The 24,736-nt window shown below is 65.4% G+C and overlaps 7 protein-coding genes across 7 annotated transcripts; 2 read left to right on the top strand and 5 right to left on the bottom strand.

Moving 5' to 3' along the window:
- Nucleotides 1–1,176: 1,176 nt before the first annotated feature.
- EMIHUDRAFT_217961 (hypothetical protein) lies at nt 1,177–3,496 on the top strand (the record flags this gene model as incomplete). The annotated part of the gene is made up of 2 exons (XM_005760323.1): nt 1,177–1,402; nt 3,288–3,496. The coding sequence occupies 2 exons, from the start codon at nt 1,177–1,179 to the stop codon at nt 3,494–3,496; spliced, it is 435 nt and encodes a 144-aa protein (XP_005760380.1).
- EMIHUDRAFT_359097 (hypothetical protein) lies at nt 3,493–4,540 on the bottom strand. Its single transcript, XM_005760322.1, has 4 exons — nt 4,257–4,540; nt 3,772–4,185; nt 3,648–3,703; nt 3,493–3,574 (listed from the first exon to the last, which is right to left on the bottom strand). The coding sequence occupies exons 2-4, from the start codon at nt 3,986–3,988 to the stop codon at nt 3,497–3,499; spliced, it is 351 nt and encodes a 116-aa protein (XP_005760379.1). The 5' UTR covers nt 3,989–4,185; nt 4,257–4,540; the 3' UTR covers nt 3,493–3,496.
- An 899-nt stretch (nt 4,541–5,439) lies between these two features.
- On the bottom strand, nt 5,440–5,809 carry EMIHUDRAFT_217959 (hypothetical protein; the record flags this gene model as incomplete). The annotated part of the gene is made up of 2 exons (XM_005760321.1): nt 5,440–5,467; nt 5,619–5,809. The coding sequence occupies 2 exons, from the start codon at nt 5,807–5,809 to the stop codon at nt 5,440–5,442; spliced, it is 219 nt and encodes a 72-aa protein (XP_005760378.1).
- A 2,017-nt stretch (nt 5,810–7,826) lies between these two features.
- EMIHUDRAFT_217958 (hypothetical protein) lies at nt 7,827–9,985 on the bottom strand (the record flags this gene model as incomplete). Its single annotated transcript, XM_005760320.1, has 8 exons — nt 7,827–8,030; nt 8,098–8,186; nt 8,244–8,286; nt 8,449–8,529; nt 8,697–8,777; nt 8,851–8,885; nt 9,037–9,359; nt 9,573–9,985. The coding sequence occupies 8 exons, from the start codon at nt 9,983–9,985 to the stop codon at nt 7,827–7,829; spliced, it is 1,269 nt and encodes a 422-aa protein (XP_005760377.1).
- Nucleotides 9,986–10,140: 155 nt separating this feature from the next.
- EMIHUDRAFT_217957 (hypothetical protein) lies at nt 10,141–11,202 on the bottom strand (the record flags this gene model as incomplete). Its single annotated transcript, XM_005760319.1, has 4 exons — nt 10,141–10,149; nt 10,288–10,380; nt 10,444–10,550; nt 10,620–11,202. The coding sequence occupies 4 exons, from the start codon at nt 11,200–11,202 to the stop codon at nt 10,141–10,143; spliced, it is 792 nt and encodes a 263-aa protein (XP_005760376.1).
- A 3,881-nt stretch (nt 11,203–15,083) lies between these two features.
- Nucleotides 15,084–15,362, bottom strand: EMIHUDRAFT_217955 (hypothetical protein; the record flags this gene model as incomplete). The annotated part of the gene is made up of 2 exons (XM_005760318.1): nt 15,084–15,226; nt 15,311–15,362. 2 exons carry the CDS (start codon nt 15,360–15,362, stop codon nt 15,084–15,086), a joined length of 195 nt encoding a protein of 64 aa, XP_005760375.1.
- A 2,385-nt stretch (nt 15,363–17,747) lies between these two features.
- Nucleotides 17,748–21,264, top strand: EMIHUDRAFT_465676 (hypothetical protein). Its single transcript, XM_005760317.1, has 10 exons — nt 17,748–17,884; nt 17,964–18,241; nt 18,382–18,421; nt 18,748–18,921; nt 19,100–19,348; nt 19,544–19,700; nt 19,755–20,023; nt 20,105–20,360; nt 20,511–20,629; nt 20,754–21,264. The coding sequence occupies exons 1-10, from the start codon at nt 17,765–17,767 to the stop codon at nt 20,892–20,894; spliced, it is 1,803 nt and encodes a 600-aa protein (XP_005760374.1). The 5' UTR covers nt 17,748–17,764; the 3' UTR covers nt 20,895–21,264.
- Nucleotides 21,265–24,736: the final 3,472 nt, after the last annotated feature.

Below are 24,736 nucleotides of genomic sequence, written 5' to 3'. Positions count from 1 at the left end.
GTCGTCCACTGAGAACTCAGTGGTTGTCACCACTTTGTATTCTTTAATATTAACCTTGCGAACTCGTCCCCCCCGGCAGGGCTATGCAACTGTGACCAGTGTGTGCTGTCTACGCCTGAACCAGGTGTCAAATCTGCCGATGCGTGACCTGTGCGTGGGCCGCTCTGTGAGGGGTCCAGGCGTAGTCCGACGGGTAGGGGGTCTGTGCCCGGGCGGTGTCCGGTGCGGAGTCTCTCTCTGATCCTGCCTGGGATGTTGGGTGCGAGGTGTGGCGGCTTCGATCCCAAGGGGGGGAGCTGATCCCACTCGGTAACCAACTCTCAGGGGCAGTAGGTGGGCGAGCTTCAAGCGCGCTCATCTCGATCGTCAAGGCGTCGCTACGCGCGGTCTTCCGCGGGGGGAGCTTCGTCGACGGGTGCGGGACCGCGGCGCAGACAGTGCTGCGGCGATGCCTCCGGCTGCTGCGGAGAGTGGCTTGCTGCTCGCTGCGATGGCGAAGAACTCGTCTCGTCACACGCCAAGGGCTTATGCTCTGTCGAGACGTGAGGCGTATGCGCCCAGGAGGGGAGGGCGCATGCGTAACGACGCTGCTAGAGATGCCTTTCGGGGCCCAGAGATAAAACTTCTGATGCCATGCGTGACCTAGTAGTGTCCCCAGCTATGGGCGTGTCCACGTTGGAGCCAGGTGTGGTGTGGACGCGAGAATAGCTCCGCCGTTCATGGAGGCAACCGATGCGAGTCGACTGGTGTGTGTCGTCGTGGTTTCGTATCAAGAATTCTCTCTCTCTCTCTCTCGCGCAGAGCGCTCCTGGGGGGGGGGGGGGGGGATGAGCTGGGGGGGATGCCGCGAGCACTGAGCAGTGTGCGGCCGCTCTAAGCGGAATGCGTCGAGATCCTCAGGGACAATCATCATCACAACAGGCCTCACACACACACGCACTATCATGGACGTGGAGATGGAGTTGCTTACTACTAAATGATGGCACCACACTCTAGCTGTCCAGTGTGTGTTGTGAACATGCCGCGTTGTTCCTATGCAAAAGAATTACTAACTGCCCGCCTCAACTTTCTTTTTCCGAGCGTACGCCAGCTGGCGCGCCTGCTCCGCACGCTCTCGCTCCCTGCCTCGGGCGTGCCGCGCTCCTCCTGCTCATCTACCCACCCTGTCTCTTCTCCATGCTCAACTTCAAGTCGGCCGGCGTGCAGGATGGCACGTTCGACCAGGCTGCCGCCTCGGGCCAGCCGCCGCGCCCGCCCGGCATACCCGAGCACTACATTTTCGACACCGAAGTGGAGCTGTGGATGCCGCCGTCCGCCATCGCAAAGGCCCGCTCCCGCTGCGTGCCACTGCCCGCCGCCCTCCTCTTACTCCACCGCCTCCACCGCGCCCGTCCTCTCGACGGTGTCTCGCAAAGCGCCGCCCAGCGCTGTCCTCTCTCTGCCCTCCTCAGGCGGCGGCGGCGGCGGCGGCGGCGGCCACGCGCTCGTCCGGTGACGCGGGCATCACGGTCATCAAGAGCAGCGGCGGAGGGCCCATGCCGTACGCCGCCACGTCGTCGGACCCAATCTGCTTCGAGTACATCAACACCGGCGTCTGCGGCCGCCTGCAGCGAGGCGAGACCCACGCCCTTGCGCACTCTTCCGCAGGGCACTCACAGTCCCATGGGTGCCCACTGGCCGGCTGCAGCCTCACTCGCAGAGGAGTGCGAGTCATCCGCTTGATCCGCCCACGTCGCCTCCGATAGCCTTCCTGGAACCTTCTCGGAACCTTCCCTCCGTCTCGGCTAGGCGAGATCTGCCGGTACCGCCACCTCGACGCCTCCCACCCGGACGTGATTGCGGACCGGGTGCGGCAAGGGAAGCTCCCCGCCTCCGCGCTCGCCGCGCCGGGCGGAGGCGGGCAGCGGAGCGTGTTCTCATCAACAACAGACAACAACAATGATGATGACAAGATCCATAGGCGGCGAGCAGCTGAGCGTGCTCGTGTCAAGAACGAGTTCAACTAAACTGTTCTTCGCTCGGCACAGGCGGCGAGCAGAGCGTGCTTGCCCTCGCCACCGCCGCCGCCGCGTCCTTCACAGCTACTCTGAGCGGCGGCGGCGGAGGCGCTGCCGCCGCCGCCGCCGCCGCTGCTGCTGCTGCTGCCACGAGCGTCCAGATCACGCACACGCGGCTTTGCGCCGGGACAGCCGGCACGGAGCCGTGAACGGCGTCTCTTCACGGCGGTCCCGCTGTGAACAGGCTCGCGTCGCCGCCCGGGGCGGAGGAGATAGCAGCTCGAGCCGGGCCGAGGACTCCGTGGGCCCGACTCATTACCTCCACTACGCTTCGAATTGGATAGGAGTTGCTGCTGGAGCCGGGCCGAAGCATTCTCTGTCGTCCCTTCAAGACGCTTCGAATTGGATAGGAGCTGCTGCTGGAGCCGGGCCGATCCTTATTTCTCCTCGTCACACCAACCATATCCTTCACAGGAGCTGCTTCTCGACCCGGGCGCCGGCGCGAGCCTCTGCTTCGACTACATCAACAACGGCTCCTGCACGCGCCTCCGCACCGGCGGTGCCTGCAAGTGCCGAGCGTAGCCGAGAGTAGCCGAGCGTAGCCGAGCGTAGCCGAGCGTAGCCGAGCGTAGCCGAGCGTAGCCGAGCGTAGCAGAGAGCAGCCGAGAGCAGCCGAGAGCAGCCGAGGCAAGGTTCACTCAGATTCGATGAGTCTAACTAATCCAATGGACTGACCAATTAGGTATCGCCACCTGAGCCGCACCCACCCCGACGTCATCGCCGACCGGATCCGGCGAGATTACCCGAGATTACCCGAGATTACCCGACGTGCTCGCCGACCGGATCCGGCAGGGCGAGCTCCACCAGGCTGCATCTCTTCATCTCGGCCGAATCTCGCCGTGAGCTCCACAGGCAAGGCAAGCTCAACCCGGCTGCCGCGGCGCAACTGCTCGCCCAGGCGCAGGCGGGGGGAGGAGGAGGAGGAGGAGGAGGAGGAGGAGGCTCGGCGCAGATCCAGGCGGCACTGCCTCCCGCTCCCTCCCGCCTCTCTCCCCTCCCACGTGGCTGACGGCTGACCGAGCCCGCTCCGCGAACCTTCTCGGAACCCTCTCCCACAGGCGGCGCTGACGGCGTCCTCCGCCCCTCTCCTCGCCGCAACTGCAGCCGCCGAGGCGGCGACAGCGGCGGCCACGACCCTCGCTGACCCCGGGCCAGGCCTACCCACCTTGTGCTTCGGCTTCAGTCCGCACCCGCAGACTCGAGGAGACGAGAGACAGCGGTCTTGAGCAGGCGACCAGCTCTGCTTTGACTCCACCAGGCCGCGGCTTTCGTTCACTAGTTCCTTCACTGGAAGAGTGGGTCGACCGCCAGGCCACCAGCTCTGCTTTGACTTCATCAATCGCGGCGCGTGCGCGCGGCTGCAGCGCGGCGAGACGTGTGCCGGGAGCACCCCCCGCCTCATGAGCAATCTCAAGTCTGACGCGTGCGCCAAGAAGTGATCAGGCGAGACGTGCCGCTACCGCCACCTGCCGCCAGCCCACCCGGATGTGGTCGCCGACCGGATACGGCAGGGCAAGGTGCAGGCCCACGCTGCCCACACCCGGCGATGTGGGTCCTCTAAGCAGAGGCTAGTCAATGAATCCCCATCAGGCGCCGAGCACGATGCCCGCACCGGCGATGGGCGGCTACCTCGAGAGCCTCGCCCGGCGCGGGCGTGCGACGCGCGGGTCCGCCGCGAGATCACCCGAGATCACCCGAGATCACCCGAGGTTAGGCTCGGAAGTGCGATGCACGGCTCCGCGGCGCAGCAGCTGCTGCAGGGCGACACACCAGGCGGCGGCGGCGGCGGCGGCGGCGGCGAGGGCGGCGGCGGCGGCCAGGGGGGTGGCGAGAGGGGTGGCGAGAGGGGTGGCGAGAGGGGTGGCGAGAGGGGTGGTGAGGGGGGTGGAGGAGGCGAGGGCGGCGAGGATGGGCGCACCGCCGACCGCCATTCTCGCTCTCGCTCTCGCCGCCGCTACTCTCGCTCTCTCTCCCGCTCCCGCTCCCCCCCCCGCTCCCGCTCTCCCCCCCGCTCCCGCTCTCCCCCTCGCTCCCGCTCTCCCCCTCGCTCTCGCTCTCGCTCTCGCTCCTGGGCGAGGCGCGAGGAGCGGCGCGACGAGAGGAGGCTTCGCTCCCTCTCGCGCGGGAGGCGGGGCGGGAGGATGCAGCTTTACCGCCCTCCCGCCTTGCAGGCGCTGTTCACACTCGTGCCGTGAACAGGCGCGACGAGCGGCACTCCTACCGCGTCGCCTACTCGGACAGGCGAGATGCGCCAAGATACCACGCCGCGAGATGCGCTGCGAGATGCGCCGCGAGATGCGCTGCGAGATGCGCCGCGAGATGCGCTGCGAGATGCGCCGCGAGATGCGCCGCAAAGACGCTTCGGGATGGGCCGAACAGCGGCGCGGAACAGCGCAGAACAGCGCCCGCGCAGCGAGCGGCGCCTCTCTTGACACCCAGGGGGCGAGGCCGCAGCGGGCGGGGCGGAGGCGACTACCACTACCGCGGCCGCGACTACCGCGACAGGGAGGGATGCGGCGAGCGATACGGCGAGCGGTCGTATGAGGGTCGTCCGCCGCGAGACTACCACGGCCGGCGGCCATACGACCGGTGCGAGAGATGAGAGACGGGAGATGAGAGATGGGAGATGGGAGTTGGAGATGGAGACGGGGGGTGGAGATGGAGACGGGGGGCGCCGTTGGGCGTCTGGCCGAGAGGCCGACAGGCGCACAGAGGGCGGCGGTGCGGCGGAGAGGCGGGATGCAGCGGCTGCTGAGACCGTGAGATGATTGCGCCTGCAGGCGAGAGTACTACGACCGCCCCCGCGATTACTACTCGGACCGGAGGGACGCCGACCGACGCTGAGCGGGAGGCATGCGCGTGGCAGGGTGCCCAGAGATGCTTATACCTTCTTTGATTGTGTGCGTGTTTTCTTGCACGAACCACGATCTCTCGGATGCGCCGCACACGCAGACAGACACACACGCACAGCACAATCGCTCTCGCATACTGCATGTCAGGGGGTAGACAGAGATGTAGACAGCGCCCCAAATGCCAAAATCCACCCGTGTGGGATTTCGCGCAATCGCTTGACTCTGAATAAAGCTCGCATATCCACCTGCGAGGGTGAGCGCTGTGTGGTCGCCGCGCAGACTCGAGACTGGCTCCGACTTGACGGGCGCATGGAGACGTGATGCCTCCATGCGCCCGTCAAGTCGAAATCGATATGCAGCTCGATGGTTTGCCCGAAAAGGTACATGGCGGCGTTTGGCGACAAAACAGCGCTGCGACCGCGAAGTGGCGGTGGACACATGCTCCCATGGTGCCGACGCGGCGCCGGAGTGGCCGGCGCTGCTCGCCGCGACCACACGACGGCTACTCCGATGCTCCGGGACGACCCGTCCTACGTCTCGCTCACGTTCAGAAAAATTCTGTATCGGCGTGCAGCAGAAGTCATCCAAATCCCAATGTTTATTACTCCCCTACCCGTGCGTGGGCACACCGGCCGGGTGCGTCGGCACACGCATGGATTACTGATAGGCCCCCACGCCAGGCAGTCGGAAGTCCACATAGTCCGCATACTTTGCATTGGGCTCGTCAAGCGCTCGTATTCGCATCGGATTGGCGCAAGGCACGCGGCGGCTGAGATCCTTCCGCACCAACGTTACTTCGACCACAGCGGGCACGCGAAATGGGCCAAATGCGCTCGCTGCGTTAAAATTGTTGCCGTGCACGTGCACCACGCGGAAGTCTCGCAGCAGCTTGCGCAGCATGGATGCGATGCGGGGGTGCGCCTGCTGCACCACAGGCCCGAGCGGGTCCTCCGCCTCGGCATAGTGGCAGCCCAAGCGGCGTGTGTGTGTGTGTGTGTGTGTGTGCCCCCCGGGCGCCGTTATCCGTTAGTGCGGACGTCGCCGCGGCTCGGCTCTGCCGCGGCGGCTGCTGCGCGCACGCGGCGGCGCCGCTCTCTCGCGAGACGGCTGGCGACGCGGCTCGCCGCCGACGTACGGTGCGCTCGTCCGACGGTCCGCAGCGTGGCGTGCGCGGCGCTGCGCGCCGCTCTGCGAGCGCTTCTGCGCCTGCACTGCCTGTCTCTGTTGCTGCTGGTGGTGGTGGTGCTGCTGCTGCTGGTGCAGATGCTGCTGCTGGCGCGGCGCGGCTCTGCGACTGGGCTCGACGCGCGCGTCGCGAGCGTCTGACGCGGCGGGCGGCGTCGGGCAGGTGCGCTTCTATCTCGGGTGGTGGTGGTGGTGCTGCTGCTGCTGCTGGTGGTGCAGATGCTCCTGCTGGTGCGGCGCGGCTCTCCGACTCGACTCGGTGCGCGCGTCGCGGCTATCTGACGCGGCGGGCGGCGTCGCGGGCGGCAGCGGTGGCGGCTCGCGGGTGGAGGTGGAGGCTGGAGGCTGTGGTGGACCTTTGAGTTTATTTAATGGTCGAGTACGAGGACTGGGGGTTCAACCGGGAGGCAGGGGGTTCAACCAGGCGACGGAGGACTGTGGGCCATCGCGGGGACGGCCCGCCGGAGGCGGGCTCGATTGATCCGGATGGTCTCACCCGGTGGGTGGCACCGAGGCGTCTGGGACGCTCAGCTCTACCTTAAGCTCCTGAGGGGCGCGTGGTTGTAACCACGTAGTAGGACTACAGCCCACCACAGACACCCTCCCCCACTCCTCACGTGTGTTCACACCCTCACACTCTCCTCTCTCCTCTCTCTCTCTCTCTCTCTCTCTCTCTCTCTCTCTCTCTCCTCTCTCTCCTCTTGTCTGTGCTGTCTGCCTGACTCAGGCACTCAATCTGCCGATGCGTGATTGTGTGTGGGCTGCTCCGAGGGGGCCCTCTGTGCGATCCGACGGGTAGGGGGGCTGTGCCCGGGCGGTGTCCGGTGTGGAGCCCCCTTCTGATCCCGCCTGGGATGTTGGGTGTGAGGTTGTGGCGGCTTCGATCCCAAGGGGGGGAGCTGATCCCACTCAATAACCAACTCTCAGGGGCAGTAGGTGGGCGAGCTTCAGGCACGCTCATCTCGATCGTCAAGACGTCGCTACGCGCGGTCTTCCGCGGGGGGAGCTGCGTCGACGGGTGCGGGACCGCGGCGCAGCCAGTGCCGCGGCGAGGCCTCCGGCTGTTTGCGGCGGGCGGCTTGCTGCTCGCTGCATGGCGAAAAACTCGTCTCGCCACACGCCAAGGGCTTATGCTCTGGCAAGACGTGAGGCGCATGCGCCCAGGAGGGGAGGGGGCATGTGTAACGACACTGCTAGAGATGCCTTTCGGGGCCCAGAGATAAAACTTCTGTGATGCCATGCGTGACCTAGTAGTGTCCCCAGCTATGGGCGTGTCCACGTTGGAGCCAGGTGTGGTGTCGGCGCGAGAATAGCTCCGCCGTTCATGGAGGCAACCGATGCGAGTCGACTGGTGTGTGTCGTCGTGGTTTCGTATCAAGAATACTCACTCACAGCCCAAGCGGTCCGAGCCGATGCGATGTATCTCGACAGCAATGGACGAGACGGAAGCAAGTGACTGTGCCGTCGTCAGATGCCGCCTCGAGAGCCCCCACCTCGGCTCCTTCGGGATCAACCTTGAGCAAGAGCGGTCGCCGCCGGCCAGCGCGGTCTTGGCCATCTCACGCAGCGTCATCGATCGTGTGTGTGCCCGCTGCGTGTCCGAGGCCACACACACGCTGTGGAAGCGCGTGAGATTCCCACAGCGACCACCTCTTGTTTTCTGTTTTCTGTTTTTCAAAACGCCCGCCCGCCCGCCACACCGAGGCGGCTCGGCCCCCCACTGACCGAGAGATTAAAAACGCTCGGCCCGTGCTGACACGGCACCGGTGCGGTCCTCGAAGCACGGAGGCACCGGGCTGGTCGCACCGGTCGCCACGCCGTGCACATTCCTGCAGTAGTACTGCTCGTCCCCAAACGGCCTCGCCGCCGGCTCGTGGACGACGACGTTGTCGAAGCGCACGCCCCGCATCGCCGCCGCCTCATCCGCCAGCAGCACCTGCTCACACCCAAACCTGTGAAGAGACGCCGTTCACAGCTCACGGACTGCAGAGCGCCCGCAGCACCCCGGCGCTCTGCTTCGGGCGGAGGACGGTGATGTCGCGCAGCGTGATGTTGGAGTACTGCCCGCCCGCCGGCGCGTGGCAGTGCGTGCCTAGTTGGTGTCCGGCGAGGTGGTGGGGCGCGGGCCGGGCGACCCTCGCACCTCCACATCCGAACAAGATAGAGCCCCACGGCATGCAACGTGCAAGGCCCTGAGCGTGGGTGAGCGGTGGCAGTGCGCGCGTGCCCGGCACAGTCGGCCAGCAGATGGAGCAAGGGCCGCCGTCCGTCGAGCAGAGGTCTGTCAAGCTGCATCCGTCGCACTGCTGCGCCTGCGGGACGTGCCACGGACGTGTCATGGACGTGTCGCGGACGCGGCCCCTCCGTCCCGGGGCCGGTTTCTGCGCCGGCCCGATCCAGATGGCGAACTGCTGCGGCTCCTCAATCACGATGTCCTACTCACGAGCGGAGGTCGCGGTGAGGGACCCCCACAGTGAGGACAAGCGGCCGCGCCTCGGTCGTCATCGTCCTATTCGCACTCAGCCGCCCAGTGCGACTCACGCCCATGCTGCGAGAGCAGGCGGCCGCCTCGACTGCGGTCCTCGTAGAGGACGTCGCGGACCGAGCCGGCGCCGCGGAACTTCATGTAGATGCCCTTGACCGTGCGAACCATGCGCGCGTGCCGAAAGGTGATATTGCGGACCTGCTCAGACACGACCTGAACCGTCGGGATGGTGCATGGAAGAGTCCGCGAATGGTCGCCGGGAAGAGCGCACGTCGGAGGCGATGGAGCCAATGGTGAGGCCAAAGCCTGATGACCACATGCGGCTGTGAAGTTGATAGAGTCAGTGGCAGCTGCACATTGGTGCGACGGCGAGGCGCATGCCGCTTGCGTTGACGTGCTCGATGAGGACGTTGTTGGTGCCGTCCTTGACGTCGAAGCAGTCGTCCTGGTTCCACACCTGCCCAAGCCACGCAGGTGTCAAAGCAGCGCCTCCGCGCCACCGTTCTCTCAGGGCGCATCCATGTGGCCGCCTCGCAGTGATGGATCCAGACGGTGTCGCAGTCCGCGAGATCGAACCCGTCAGTGTTGAAGGCGGTCAGGTCGAGCAGATCGTGGCGGTCGGCGTGCGTCCGTCGGTTGTCGACGCGCGAGTACCGCACCTCGAGGTTCGTCACGCCGCTAGCGAGGAAGGTCCAGTAGGGCGACTGGCGGAAGTGCAGCCGCTCCACCAGAACGTGGTCCGACTCCAGCACGGTGAGCAGCCGCGGCCTATCCTCCTGCCTACTCACAGCAGCTCCGCGCGTGTGAACGGCGTCTCTTCACAGCTGCCGCGGATTCTGGTAGTAAACCTGCGCAGGTAGCCAATGCCTACGCCATAATAGGCAGAGTCAGGACGTGAATACGGGTGGTGCATGTCGTCTCGAGTGCTGGGAAGCGTCTAAATACGCAGTTGTTTCTCAGCATCTGGAGATGGTGCCAGGAAGGCCCCACCACTTTGCACCGCCGCCGTCGAGCTCTCCGCGGCTTGCGCTCGTGAAGTTCACGCGGGAGAGATTTGAGAAGGTCAGGCAATCCAACACACCGCCGTCACCGCCGCGTGGCCACGCCTTCATATAGCGGCCGGAATTCAGCGCCGATGAGGCAAATATGAGCGTGCCGTCGATGGAGATGGTGACGCCGTGCAGGTTGCGAGCGTGAATGCCGCCCATGAGGTGAAACGTCTTAGTGGGCACGACAAAGGTGTCGCCCGGGCGCAGCTTTGACAGGGAGCTGTTGAGCTTCGCACCGTTGGAGATGACAGTGTCCCAAGTGTCGTCGCCGGCCTCAGCGCCTCCGTCGGCCTCGAAATCGAACACCGCGGCGGCGCAGAGCGTAGACAGAGCGAGGACGATGCAACGATCGCGCATTGAGGCTGGCAGAGATCGACAGAGACTGCGATCGACGGAGATGTGTGGTGTCTGACTCCACGTCCGGCGCAAAAATTTCTTTTTTCTGCGCGTTCTCGTTTTCTTTTTCTTTGGGAAAAAGAATGTGAGCGCCTTTCCTCTCACTGTGTTTCACCTTAACCGCTCTGGAACTAACTAAAGCGAGTTCCAACAAAAGAACCATCAAAACGATGCTTTTGTTCTGAGCCAGCAGGACACACACGCCGAACCCGCCCCACTCATGCCATCGGCTCGTCCTCCGTCGGCAGCAGGTGGCGGCACACCGGGCACGAGTTGCGCGTGCCCAGCCACTGCGTCAGGCACTCGAGGTGAAAAAGGTGCGAGCACGGCATTTGCAGCACCGCATCGGACAGTGCCTCGAGGCAGATCGGGCAGTGACCTCGTCGGGCCGTCTCCCGAGGCGTCTCCTCCCAACGCACCTGCGACGCAAGCAGCCGCTGCACGGCCGCCGGCGACGCAGGCGTCGGCAAACACTGCTGCACCGCGGGTGCAAACTGCGCCTCCAGCGCAGCCGGTGTCGGACCGCCTGGTGAAGTCTCCAGGAGGCGAAGCATCGATTCCACAGAGGCCATCACCTGCGGCCGCAGCGTCGAACCTGCTGCGCCACCGCTTGGCGACGCGGCATCGGAGAACCCCAGCACCTCCACGCCACCCCGCTGCACCTCTCTAGCACTATTCTCCAAGCCTTGCCGCTCTGGTCCGGCCGACTCTGTTCGTAGCGCTTGCACGTCCGACTGGAGCGCCTCCGCCGCGCGCGAGAAGCGTGAATTGTGCCCCAGATGGCTGGAGAGGCGGCCCAGCAAGCCGAGGAGCCTCTCGCCCGCACCGCCAGCGAGCAGGCCCGCCGTCTGCTCGTCAAGCGGAACCTCGACTTCCAAGGGCGGCCTCACTCGCGGTGGCTGCTCGGCCGCTGCCCGCTCCCCTCCAAGCGGTGCTGCAGCGCTCTCTTCCGGATGGCCTCTCAGGCATTCGCGCACCGTTTCCTCAGTCGCAGGCGGCAGCCGCTGAGAGCGCGATCCCTGCATCGACGCCTCTCCCGGGCCCAGCTGCTGGTGGTGTGGTCGTTGAGACAACCGAGGAGTCGCCTCCTCCGTCTCCTTGAGCTCCAGGAGTGGTTGCCTCCAGAAACAGAAGGCATTGAAGTTACGCTCGGCCGCCTCGTCATCCGCAATGCACATCGCAGGGCTGTACACGAGGCAGTGGCGGCGGTCAGTGTGCTCTAGACTGTGGGCGGCGACGTTCGCGATGCGGCGGCGGTGGTGGGTTCTCGAGGATGTGGCGCTGTGCGGCGGCCGCGGCGGTGTTGGCGGTGGCAACGGACAAGTAAGTAGGGGGTAAACGCTTGCGCGCGTCCCTCTCAACCTCTCAACCAACAAGCGTGTGCGCACGAGGCGAGAGGACCAGCACCATCTATGATCGTGAAGAAGGCCGCTCGCGCGAAAGGCTCCTCATGTGCGACGGCTGCTCTCCTCACCGGCTCAGCGTCACTTCTCGCCCTGCTGCTCTGCGCCAGCAGCGCTAGGTCAATGGGACCGAACAGTGCTGCTCTGCTCTCTGTTCCACCAAGCAAGGCCTGGTTGATGGACTGGTTGTGGGCAACGAGGAATGACGACTTTGACGAATATCCGGCGGTAGGACGGATCACCTCGCTGCCGGGACTGCTCACCACGCTCCCCGGCGAGATGCACTCTGGCTACATTCCCGTCGGCCCGAACGAGTCGCGTCGGCTTTTCTATGTCTACGTCCAGAGCGAGGGCGACCCTAGCTCTGATCCGCTTATTCTCTGGACCAATGGGGGTCCAGGCTGCTCAGGCCTTCAAGGGCTGCTGATGGAGATGGGTCCACTGCGAGTGTCGTCGGATGGCTCGGCTGCCCCACACCGGCCCACAGCTCCATGGCGCTTGGGATCTGGCCGGGAGGATACCCCACAAATCCACTGCCGACGATGCCTGGGCCATCCATCACATGGACCAGCAAACCGCCCACGGGCGTGTCTCCCGAATTCCACTGGTCGTTGAGCTGCTCTGCCATGTCTCGCGCTGACAAACGCATCTCGTCGAGAGGCTGTTGCATGAGGGGTAAGGCAAGGGTTGCCAAGCACACCGCGCTGACAACGGCCAGAGCGATAGCAATAAATGATACCAGGTGCGATCGCACTGTCGTGGTGATTGTCTGGCTCGAATCAATCGTCTTTTGGGGAGTCCACGGGACTTCCGCATTGACGCAAGCGTCTGCGGTGGTCGGTGTGGGAGGTAGCGCTGCCGAGGCTGTGACAAAGGCATGCGCCACAGCTGCGGAATCGATGGGAGCTAGCTCTTGTGCGGGCTCAGCTGGCGGATCCAACTGTCTGAAGAAGCGTCTTGGCATCGGCCTCAATTGTGTGGCACGGACCCCGCCAGTGCCCACATCCAAAAGTGAGGTGAATATTGACAGAATTTAGCGTTTGTGCCCCGTTTGTGCCGCGTCCTGTGCCCCCGAGTTCATTTTAATTAACAGAATTTTCAACAAGAGAGAGCCTAGAGAACACCCCCCCCCTCCCGTTTCACCCACAGTAATAAGCTAAATAAAAGCACGTACGGTCGTACAACAAAATGACGGATACCAAAGGGACAAAGAGGTTGGCGTTCGGGAGCGACACCGAACGCGTTGCATGCCCCCCCTTCTATGCCCCCCCCCCTCCCTCTACATCAGGAGCGCGACAGCAGAGGCCCGCGCCGTCGCCATCGGCGCCACCGCCTGCCACGCGTTGGTTGTCGGGTCGTACCGCTCCACCGAGCTGAGGTGGCCGTCGTCGCCGTTCATGCCGCCCGCAGCGTACAGCTTGCCGTCGAGCACCACCACACCAACAGTAGCCCGCACGCTCGCCATCGGCGCCACCGCCTCCCACGCGTTCGCAGCCGGGTCGTACCGCTCCACCGAGCTGAGGGCGTTGTAGCCGGCATCCTGTCCGCCCACAGCGTACAGCTTGCCTTCGAGCACCGCCATGGCGTGAGCCTCCCGCGCCTCCGCCATCGGCGCCACCTCCTCCCACGCATTGGCAGCCGGGTCGTACCGCTCCACCGAGCTGAGGATGCCGTCGTCGTCGTTGTATCCTCCCACCGCGTACAGCTTGCCGTCGAGCACCGCCACGCCATGTTCGCTCCGCTCCGTCGCCATCGGCGCCACCGCCTCCCACGAATTGGCAGCCGGGTCGTACCGCTCGACTGAGCTGAGGAAGCTGTCGTCGTTGTTGTAGCCTCCCACCCGCGACGCGCGCGCCGATGCGGTGGGAGGCCATCGGGCGCCGAGGAGACACAAGCCCACCAAAAAGAAAAGAAGAGAAGAAAGGGGCTACGTGAGAAGGAGAAAGAAATATGTCGCGCGAAACATGCGAGGGACGGCAGCCGCACAGGGATATCACTCGCCTGGCGCGGTCCGGGGCGCACACGCACCCTCTTGAGTCCTGCATGCGGGAGGGGGCTCCCACCATGTCGGTGACGAACATCGTGAAGGCGCCGGCGAACGTCGTGAAGGCGGCGGCGACCGGCAAAGTGGGCGTGCTGCGGGATTGGCTCAGCAGCGACGACGCGGCCCACGTGAACGCGGCCAACGCAGCTGGCAAGTTCACGCTGCTGCATATCGCCGCCCGCAACGGCCATGAGCGGGTGGTCGACCTTCTGCTGCGGGGCGGCGCGGAGACCGAACTGCAGGACAGCGACGACTTCACCGCGCTGATGTGCGCCGCCCTCCAAGGCCGCGAGCGGGTGCTTGAGCTGCTGCTTCGGCATGGCGCTGAGGTCAACGTGCAGAGCAGCAATGGCGGCACCGCGCTAATTTTCGCCGCCTTCTTCAACCACCCCGCCGTCGTTCGGCGCTTGCTGCAGGCGGGCGCAAATACGGCCCTGCGCACTATGAGCGGCAAGTCCGCGCTGCAGACAGCCAAGGAGCAGGGCCACGCCGAGTGCGTCGAGGCCTTCAAGAAGCACGTCCAGGAGGAGGTGGCTGCGGGCCGGCGCGAGGCGTTGGCGGGCGGCGCGGGCGGCGATCCCTCGGGCGAGGCGGCGGCGGGAGCCAGGGCTGCGGCTTCTTCCGGCTCGCCGTTCAGCCTTCCCACAGAGGTGGCGGGCGCAGCTGCGCGAGGCGACGAGGCGGCGCTACTGACGTGGCTTGACAGCGGCGGGCGGGTCAATGCGACTTGCGGTGACACCGGCTTCACCGCGCTGATGCTCGCCGCCGGCGCAGGCGTCGAGCGGGTGGTCGACATGCTGCTGCGGCGTGGCGCGGAGGTCAACCTGCAGAACAGCGAAGGTTGGACCGCGCTGATGGCCTCCGCCGTCGGAGGCCACGAGCGGGTGGTCGACTTGCTGCTGCGGGTTGGCGCGGAGATCAACACGCAGGAAAGCGACGGCGACACCGCGCTGCTGCTCGCCGCCGGCAACGGCCACGAGCGGGTGGTTGAGATGCTGATTCGGCACGGCGCGGACATCAACCTGCAGAGCAGCAACGGCGTCACCGCGCTGATGGCCGCCGCCGACAACGGCCACGAGCGGATGGTCGAGCTGTTGCTGCGGGCAAACGCAGACACGGCGCTGCGAATTGCGAACGGCAAGTCCGCGTTGCAGATGGCCAAGGAGAAGGGTCACGCCGAGTGCGTGCGCGCCATCGAAGAGCATGCGGCGGCGGCGGCGGCGGCGGCGGAGGCGGCGAGTAGGGCGGAGAGGGCGGAGGCGGAAGCGGAGGCGGCGCGGCATGCCGAGGCGCTGCTGGCGGAGGAGGAGGCGGAGAAGGAGGTGGAGGAGCGCGCCAAGGAGAGCAAGAAGGGCAAGAAGAAGAAGAAGAACAGTGGCGGCGGCAAGAGTGCGTTTGTCCCGGCTCCGAGCGGACCAACTCCACGTGGCGAGCTCGAAAAGGCGGCGGTCTCGCCGGCCCCGGCGGGTGCTTCGAGCTCGAAAAGCGGCGGTGCGGCGGGCGCCTTGCTTTTTTCAGTGTATGTAGCTCTTACGAACATACCCGTAGGTGAACTGCTGACGGGGTTTGCGATGAGGAGCGATCCGAACGTGGTATTCGGGTGATTAGATCACTACCGCCGAAGCGCAAGCGCTTGGAGCAAGGGAACTGCCACGTATGGGTCCCAGACTAGCACCCCACCTCGCGAGCCGACGTTCTGGCTCAGCGAGGCTGCTGCGGAGCACTCGGGGCCGACGTTCTGGCCCAGCGAGGCCGCTGCGGGGCACCCGGCGGCTCGGTTCGCTCATCAGCGCAAACTCGGTCGAGCAGAAATTTTTTAAACCACCTCCACAACCTCACATCCAGGGCCGGGGAGCTGAGGAGCGCACCCAGCGAGCCGGATGATCGGCATCGGGCTACGGGCAGGAGAGCCCTGACCCCTAGGGGGGGGTGCGCGTTCGCAGAGCAAGGGCCTTAAAGTAAACACGGGTCTCCGAGGGTTGGCTCCGCGCTCCGGGTTTCCCCTAGCAGCAGACCGCCCCCTCTACTCGGAGCTAGTGATACGAGAATACGACCGCCTCCACGCAATACCATACTGCGCGACGAGAATACGAGAATACGAGAATAAGCAGCTGCGAGACGCCAGCGGGGGAGAACTCCCCGCCTATGCAACACCCCAGAGAGGGGCTGCCATCGCCGAAGCTGTGCCTAAGCATAACTCCAAAACCCGCAGCGGCCCAGGGGGCCTTGGGGGCAGCCTGCCGGACCGCCGCTGCACGGGGCTAAGCACCAGAAGATGAGTGTAGTTGATGGATGAATCGGGCTATGTGCGAGCAAATTCTTTAAAACCCAGCTGAAGCGACTGAGTGGTGGGCTCGCCGCCGTCAGCGGGCCCATGCGCGGGCAGCTGGCGCCCCTCTCCCTTGAGCACGACGAGCTCTCTGAGGAGCACGACGCCTGTGGCAGCCAGCGTGTGCAGCTAGCGGCGCAGCGCTGGCTGCAGCGGGTGCGGCACAGGCGCTTGGCAGCGGCCGCGATAGTCCGCGTGCAGTCAGTCTTTCGCGGCTACCAGGTGCGACATCGGAATGCACCTGCGGCAGCCGCCGCCTAGCGTACGCTACATCTTCCCGGCTGGACTGCGGTTCATACATCCTCCCGGCGCAATTCAGCGTGTTGCGTCCGGATTGAGCCGTCTTTGTGCATATGTGACGATCAGGCTGGCATGCAGCTAGTGTCTAATATTGCACCAAGAATCATAACAGCACGATCGTGCGGTGGTCAACGGCGCAGCCGCCTCCCACACATTCGTCGCGGGGTCGTCGTTGACCACAGCGCGTACAGACTGCCATCGAGCGCTGATCGAGCGCTGCTGCAGCCGTCCGAGGTTTTGCGCGAGCCGCCGCCATCGGCGCCACATCCTCCCACGCGTTCTCCGCCGGATCGTGCCGCTCCATCGAGCTTAGGGTGCCGTCGTTGTCGTTACAGCCTCCCACGACATACATACAGCTTGCCGTCGAGCTCCCCGCCATCCCAAACTGTGTCCGCGCCGCCGCCATCGGCGTCACCGCATCCCCGCCACGCGTTCGTCGCGGGATCCTACCGCTCCACTGAGCCGAGGATGCCGTCGTTGTCGCTGTACCCGCCAAAGCAGCATAGACCTTGCCGCCGGAACACGTTAATATTTTTCTTTCAAAGAACATATAATTTTAAAGAGAGTCTTGGGAATCGGGGAAGTGGAATCAGGAGCACAGACAGCGCGAGTCGGAGGCGGGAGGGGCTTGGCAGATCACCGGCGGCTCGCCTATGCCGCCCAAAGAAAACACGACGCGAACAGTAGGGGGAGGGCTCCCAGGGCTTCGAGGTTTTTCAGTTGTTTTTATATCGTACGCTGCTCACTCACTATCACTGAGTAGAGGAGAGTACACCACACACACAAACACTACACCCCAACACGCGGCTAGCCATGCCTGCCTGCTACACGATGGCGACGTTCTCAGGGTTCTGTCTGCGTGCTTTTGCTGCCTCCCGCTTGGAGTCGGCAGTAAAGCAAGTGGGTGAAAGCGGGGGCGACAGGGACGGCGGCGGCGGCGGCAGGGGGCTGGGGGCGGGTCGGCGATGCCGAGGTGTGTGCCCATGTTTGTGCGTGGGGGGCGTTGCACGCCGCGGATCAGGCCGGGCGGCGGGGAGGAATCGGACGGCGGCGGCGGCGGCAGGGACAGGGGCAGTGGCGGTGACCCAGGGATGGTGGCGACCGCCGCGAGCGGGATGCAGCCGGCGAGGCGAGGTGACAGGTGGGCGCGACCGTTGCGCGCTGCTCGAGTGCGCACGACAAAGCAGCTCTGATGCATGGTGACCTGCGTGCGCGGGGACGGCAAGGGTCGCGCCGCAGCCCGTGCTCACCGGTGGCTCAGTCTCGATGGGGAGTGGGGGGGGAGCGGGGGAGAGAGAGAGCAGCCAGGCCTGCGTACCGGCAATGCGAGACGACATTGACAGTTGGAGCCGCCCGCGGCTTGCAGAGCGTATGAAAGTTGTCGGGCTACGTGCGCATGTCGCGGGCGACGCCCGTCCGCAGCTGACACGTCGTGGTGACGATGATGGCGAGGAGCATCACGGTGGAGAGGAGCGTCCCGGGCCTGCCTGGGCTCGCTCGACTTTCCGGTCTGGGCACGGCACGCACGGCAGGGCACGCGTTTTTCATGTTTCAAATCAGGGCTTCAACCGGCAAGAATTTCTTATCGGCAACTCCGGGGTGCCCTTGCCTAATCACCCCGCATCGGTGCTTGCGACACGGAGACAGCTGAGCTCGCAGACCCCATGCCGAAGAACCCGTCCTCCAACGGAGCTATGGACGTCACGAGCCCGAAGCGGGCCCGCACGCAGGGCGGCGCGAGCGCCAAGGGCAAGAAGGTCCTCATCTCGGACCCGATCGAGCAGGCGCCGCACCGCCGGCGACGGCACAGAGCAGCGAGTGGAGCACACCGCGGTGAGTGTGCCGCCGCCTCCGTGCGCGCAGGTGTGCGTGGACATCCTGCAAAAGGCGGGCGTCGTGGTCGATTGCAAGTCCAAGGTCCCGCCCGCCGAGCTCAAGAAGATCATCGGCGAGTACGACGGCCTGATCGTCCGCTCAGGCACCACCGTCACGGCGGAGATCATCGAGTCGGCGCACAAGATGACGGCGATCGGGCGGGCGGGGACGGGCGTCGACAACATCGACTGCGTCGCCGCCACCAAGAAGGGCATCATCGTCATGAACACGCCCGGCGGCAACACCGTCTCCGCCGCTGAGCACACGCGCGCGCCTGCCCCGGCCAAAGGACTCCCCTCCCCTCGACTCTTCACCCCTCGAATCGCCTCCGCCTCGAGCCGCAACTAGCGAGGTGGCGCCGCCGCACCCGCGCCGTCGACCCCGCGTGCCCTCTCCTCCCCCTCAGGTGCGCCCTCATCGCCTCGCTCGCTCGCAACGTTGCGCAGGCGAGCAGCTAAAGGACTCGCCTGTGCCTGCCACACACCTCACAGCGCTCCACCGCGCGCGCGCCCCTTTCGCCTTTGGCGTGGCGACATGGCCCGACCACCTCCTCACACCTGCCGCACACCTGCCGCACACCTGCCGGCTCTGTTGACTGCCGCACTGGCTGCTGCTGCCCGCCGCACACACCGGCCAAGCCTCGCACTCTACTCATGCGCTGCCGTGAGGGAGGAGCGGTGAGATCTCTCGCAGACCTCTCGCAGACCCCGCCTCCCGCCGTCTCCTCCCGCCGTCTCCTCCCTCCGCACCGCCGTCTTCTCCCCCCCCGCAGGGCGACGCGTCGATGAAGGCGCGCAAGTGGGACCGGAAGAAGTACATGGGCGTCGAGCTCTCCGGCAAGACGCTCGGCGTGCTCGGCCTCGGCCGCGTCGGCCGCGAGGCGACCTCCTCCTCCTTCTCCTGTCCTCTTCTCCTCTTCTCTTCGTCGCCTCCTTCTCCTCCTCCTGTCTGCCTCTGCGCCTCTCCATCACCACCTCTGCCTCCGCCTCTGCCTCCTCCACCTCTTCCTGCTCCTCCTCCTCTCCTCCTCTCCCTCCCTCGTCCTCTCCCTCTTCTCTCCCGCAGTCACACGGCATCATCACAGGCGACCAGATGATGAGGGGCCGCCTCCTTGCCTTGCACAGGTGATCTCTCGCATGCAGTCGTACGGGATGGATGTCATCGGGTACGACCCCTTCTTCCCTCCCGACGCCTCGCGCAAGCTCAACATCGAGCCGGTCTCCGCCGCCGACTGCATGGCGCGCGCCGACTTCCTCACCGTCCACGTGCCGCTGCTCGACGACACAAAGGACATGATCAACAAGACGTCGATCGCGACGATGAAGCCGGGTGTGCGCATCATCAACTGCGCGCGCGGCGGCATCATCAACGAGGCGGAGACACAGCTGAGATGCAGCTGAGATGCAGCTGAGATGCAGCTGAGATGCAGCTGAGATGCAGCCGTCATCAACAAGGAGGACCTGGCCGCGCTGCAGTCGGGACACGTCCGCGACGCGTCCCTCAGGCGGACCTGCTCGCCGCGCTGCAGTCGGGCCACGTCCACGACACGTCCACGACACGTCCCTCAGGCGGACCTGCTCGCCGCGCTGCAGTCGGGCCACGTCGCCGGCGCCGCGGTTGACGTGTTCGAGTCGGAGCCGCCGGCGGAGCACGAGTGGGCGCTGATTGAGCACCCCAAGCTTGTCGCGACGCCGCACCTCGGCGCGTCCACGCTCGAGGCGCAGGGTTGCGAGCTGTGAGCTGCGTCTCCTCACGGCGGCGTCCTCCCGGCGTGGACAGGCGCCTCGACGCTCGAGGCGCAGGGCAAGGTCGCCGAGGAGATCGCAAACTCGCTCGTCGCCGCCTTTGCCGAGCAGCCGGTCGTCGGCGTCGTCAACGCGCCCAACCTGACCCTCTCGCAGAAGCCGGAGCTGAAGCCGTGGACGGCGCTTGCAACGTCCCTCGGCAAGCTGCTCGCGCAGGTCAACAAGGCGGCGGTCACCTCGCTGCAGGTGCAGGTGTCGGGCAAGGTGGAGAAGGCGGGCGAGCTGTGCGCGGCCGCGGCGCTGGTGCGCGCCTCTTGCACCAGTTCGGCCGCGCCTTCACCGCTGTCGCGTGTTGATGTGCGCCCGCGTTTCTCTTGTTTTCAGGTCGGCCTCTTCGACCAGTCCGGCGCGCGCGACGAGACGGGCGCGGCGATCAACCTGATCTCGGCGCCTGCCTTCGCGGCCGAGCGGGAGATGAAGGTGACGACGCAGGAGGTGGAGGGCGGCGTCTTCTCTTCGCTGCTCAAGCTGACGGTCACCACGCCCAAGGGCAGCCACGTCATCGCCGGCACCGGACTAGCCGCGATCGGCCCGAGATCACAGCCGATCCCTCCAAGGGGAGCCGCGCCCTCGCCGGCGCGTTGGTCGGCCCCCGCCAGCGATGGGAGATGACTCGGCTCGAGGGGATGTCTGCCCCCCTCCGGATGTCTGCCTTCCGGATGTCAGCCCGCCCGCCCGTCAGGCACCCTCCCATACCCCACGGCACCCGAACCCACCCGCCACCCGTCAGGCACGGTGTTCGGCTCGAGCCAGCGCGTGGTCGAGTTCGAGGGCCACAAGCTCGAGTTCGAGCCAAAGGGCTACATGCTCGTCTACAAGTCGATCGACAAGCCCGGCGTGCTCTCGCGCGTCTCGGGCCTGCTCGGGGAGAACAAGATCAACATCCAGGCGCCCCGCCACCGCTACACCCCTCCCCATCACCCCCCAACCGCCCCACTCCGACCCGGCACCACCCTCCACCCTCCACCCTCAGGCGTGCGTGGTCTCGCACGGCGACGCCCAGGGCGCCGTCGTCAACGTGATGGCCATCGACCGCAAGGTCGAGGCCGCCGTCCTCTCCAAGGCCGCCGAGCTGGCGGACGTGTCGCAGGTCCACTGCCTTCACATCGGCTGAGCGGGGGCGGGATGGCGGGGTTGCGCGGCGGCGGGGTGGTGGGGGCGGCAGGCCAGCTAGCTGGCGGTGCAGGCCGGGCATGCCCTCCTCCTCCTCGCCGCTTCGCCTCTGTTCTCGTCCGCATGGTGGTGCGGTGAATAGTCGAGGTCTCTGAAGGTAAATTATGTGGCATGTCGCATGTGGTCATCAGCGAGCCTTGGTGTGTGCTCAGCTCTGCTCAGCCACAGGCTACTCTCGTGTAATGGACGAGTTCGTCGGTGGGAGGTGCCGAACCTCTGGGCCGGCGCGGGGGCCCCCGGAGGCACCGTGCGCCGCGCCGCAGTGCGCAAGCCTGTTCATGATTACAATAGTATTCAAGTATTGTACTCATAATACACGTGCATCGTGAGTACTCAACTCATGAGTACCACCGCAGTTGAGTATTCATACTCATGAGTACGTCTGGCGCATGCGTGAGTACTTGTACTCAAGTCCATGAATACTACTGGCCAGTCGGTCCCAAAACGCGCTCCCTGAGACTCGACCGACCGCTGTCTCTGCTCCAGCGCTTCGCATATGCCACCAAAGAGGAAGAAGGCCCAGCCTCGACTAGAAGTGCAAAAAAATGCACGGGCCCTCAGCGGAGCTGGGAAGAGGACCGCCGCAAGCGGCGTGGCGCGGGTCGGTTGTGCATCCCTCCGGGGGCCCCTCTGCGCCGGGGAGGCGTTGTTGGAGGCTAGGACGCAAGCGTCCGTCGCCCTTTTCAAACTCGGGGCCCACTCCGCTACGCTCCGACCCGAATTTGGAGGGCCTGAAAAGTTTAAGGTGTTGCTGCGCAAAAGGGGTCGGACAGGGCGCAGCTCATGCTAAGAGCTAGAAGGGGAGCTAGAGAGAACGACTACCCTGTCCCGTTATTGCGTACACCAACACCACAAAGCTCTCTCTCTCCTGTCCTCACTCACTCCAGGGGGGTCACAACTACTGAGTCCCTCGAGTTGCCGACCGAGATGATATGGTGTGGCTCGCCGCTCTCGAGCCAGCCGAGCAGATGGAAGTGAATCTGCCCCCTCCCCGCCGCTCCCTGGTCCCGGAAGCGACGGGCCCAAGCAAACTCCATCACGTAGTAAAACACACTGATGCCGAGCGCCGGTACGAGCACCTCCTCAATGTAGGTCTTGGCACGCTGTTCAAAGTACAGCAAGCGGATCTCCTCCTGCTCCGCAAGGAGGGTGGCAAAGGTGTGACGAGTCCCAGCGCTGGCTGTGCAGCGACCGACCGGGCAGGCGGCGGCGGCGCGGACCGTGAGGTTGTACTTGAGGCTGCCGCCGGTGGCTTCGGTGAGGACCGCCTTTGGAGGTAGGGAGGGGGCGGTGGCGGTGAGGGAGGCTGCGGTGAGGGGCGGTGGCGGTGAGGGAGGCTGCGGTGAGGGGCGGTGGCGGTGAGGGAGGCTGCGGTGAGGGGCGGTGGCGGTGAGGGAGGCTGCGGTGAGGGTAGCGGTGATGGCGAAGGGAGGGGAGTGGCGAGTGGAGAGGTGGCGGGGCGGGGAGAGGCCAGAAGGCGAGGGGGAGGGTGGGAGGCGGCAGGGAGGGAGAGGCGGTAGGCGAGGCGGGCGGCGGAGGAGAAAAGAGCGGCGGCGGTCGGCAGGCTGCAGGGAGAGGCGAGGGGGTGTCTTGTCCGTGTGTCCCTGTCGCCATGTGTGCCGCCAGCATCTGTCCTGCGTCCACCCCGCGCCGGTGAGCCCGTCGAGTCTATCTATCGCAGGACACGCGCCTTTGGGATGGACTTGTCGCAGACGAAGCGGACGACCATCGAGCGGCCCGCCGCGCCCCCCGGGCTCGATCCGAATCCGCAGCGTGTCGTCCCCAGCGGCGGTGTTGCGCGGGAGGCGGCCGCGGGCACGCTGGGCTCGATCAGCGGCTTCCCTCAGTTGCTCCGTCCGAAAGCACGGATTCGGCGGCCGTTCGTGGCTTCAATTTTACGAGTCTTGGCACCAGCTGAAGGCTTGCACGGCCCACATCGCAGGATTCGTGCACGGTATTCGGATTTTGGCTATTTGCTCGTGTGGGGGTATATCGCAGATTTGTCAATGGTACCGCGTCTGCGACGCGGGCGCCTTGCGGGCAGAGCACTTGAGCACTTGAGCACTGGATAGGGTCGATTCCGCGTGGTACGGGACCCCTCGATCGTCTCGCCCTCCCTCACTGGTATGTTCATTGGGGGGGGGTCATAACAAACACGGTACAGGATCGAGGTGCACGCTGCCGAAGCAGTGTCGTCCCCCCTCTCCCCGACGGCGATGGCGGTGTGACCGATCGAGCTATGTCGCATGTGGTCATCAACGAGCCTTGGTGTGTGCTCAGCTCTGCTCAGCCACAGGCTACTCTCGTGTAATGGACGAGTTCGTCGGTGGGAGGTGCCGAACAGAACTGAGAAAGGCCCCACCGCGTCCGAACTGGGAGCTGGAGCGCGCCGCGCGCCGGCGCCGCCGGTGTCGCGATGACCGATGTGGCGCGCGATGTGGCGCGCGAGGCGCGGACGCATGGCTGGTCCGACGTGTGGAGGAGTTTGGCGAGCCCGGCCTCCGGTATACAGGACTCGAGCGATTTCAGTGATGAACGCAGGCGAGTGGCCGAAAGGGTTGAGCAAGAAGGTCTTGCCCTGACCCCTGTCCGAGGCTGTGAGCTGTGAGAGTCTACCGGGCTGTCTCACAACCGACAATCCCCCGAGGCCACAGACAACACAACGTATCTCTCCCGGTGCGCGCACACAATTACTCGAGTACTCAGCTGTGCTCTATCGCTGCGCACAGCCTCGGGCCATGGCGGTGCTCTCTCCCGCTCGTAGCGCGAAGACGGGCGGCTGGAGGAGGATGCTCTGCAGCTCGCGGTACCTGCGTCCACACCATTGCGGTCCCCGTTAGCAAGGGTGGCTCTTGTCGGGAGCAGAAGTGGAGGTGGCACAGCGCCTTTGAGGCGAGAAGTCGCACACAAAGGGCTGGCCGACGTTGAGGTCGAAGAGCGCTTCGCCTATTCGACGGATAGACACCAGGATGCAGCGAAGAAAACACCCATATGTCGCGAGTCCGAGACGACCGCCAGGGCACCATTGGAGCAAACTTGGTGGTACAGGCAGACCTCGAGCCGAAACACCTAACCACATCCTCAGCCGTTTTGAGGCCGCACGCTACTTTTCGCAGGCAGAGATCCGTGGTCTTAGGCCTCGCGCAGATTGTAGCCCTTGGTCCTGTTCGTTGCACTCATCTGCGCCGGGCCGCTACAGCCTTGACGCCCACCGCCCGTATTGCGCGTCTCCGTTTCTGGGGTCGAAGCGGAATGTCTCCAGGGTGCTGACTCCCAAGGCGCAACCTCTAGCTGAGCCGGCGCATCGGCAAAGAATATCTTTCGGCCGGTGCCCTGTTGCCCAGGCAGCCGGCCGGCGAGAGCACACACCTGCATTGGGCGAGGGCCATCTGAACAGAGCTGCGTGTGAGACCCGCGGTGCGCGCGGCGCTACCACGGATGCGATCGGCAACTAACAGCGTGTGCCTGCCACTCCCAGTTGCGGCACATATTCCACGTAACGCGCCTGAGGCTGCTCAAATGTGAAGGACCTCTGAGAGCGCGTGAGTTGGGGCAGCCTGGACCTCTCGGGTGTGCCGGGAAATCTCATCGATCGCGAGAGCCGCTGCGTGGGAGGGAGACACGACTTGCACTGGTCACCCTGACGGCACTGAGGGGGGAGCCCATGCACGAAATTTCTTTTTTTGCGTGGACACCTCTGCGGCACTCTCCAAACGAAACGCGAGATAATGCTGTCGATCTGTGCGCTCGGCTTCGCCCCTCCGCTGGCGACGCACGGCTCGA

Source organism: Emiliania huxleyi (assembly GCF_000372725.1).
Source record: "Emiliania huxleyi CCMP1516 unplaced genomic scaffold EMIHUscaffold_76, whole genome shotgun sequence".
Taxonomy (NCBI): Eukaryota; Haptophyta; order Isochrysidales; family Noelaerhabdaceae; genus Emiliania; species Emiliania huxleyi.
The sequence above is the reverse complement of the archived record's forward strand: the minus strand, read 5'-3'. Positions and strand labels throughout refer to the sequence as shown.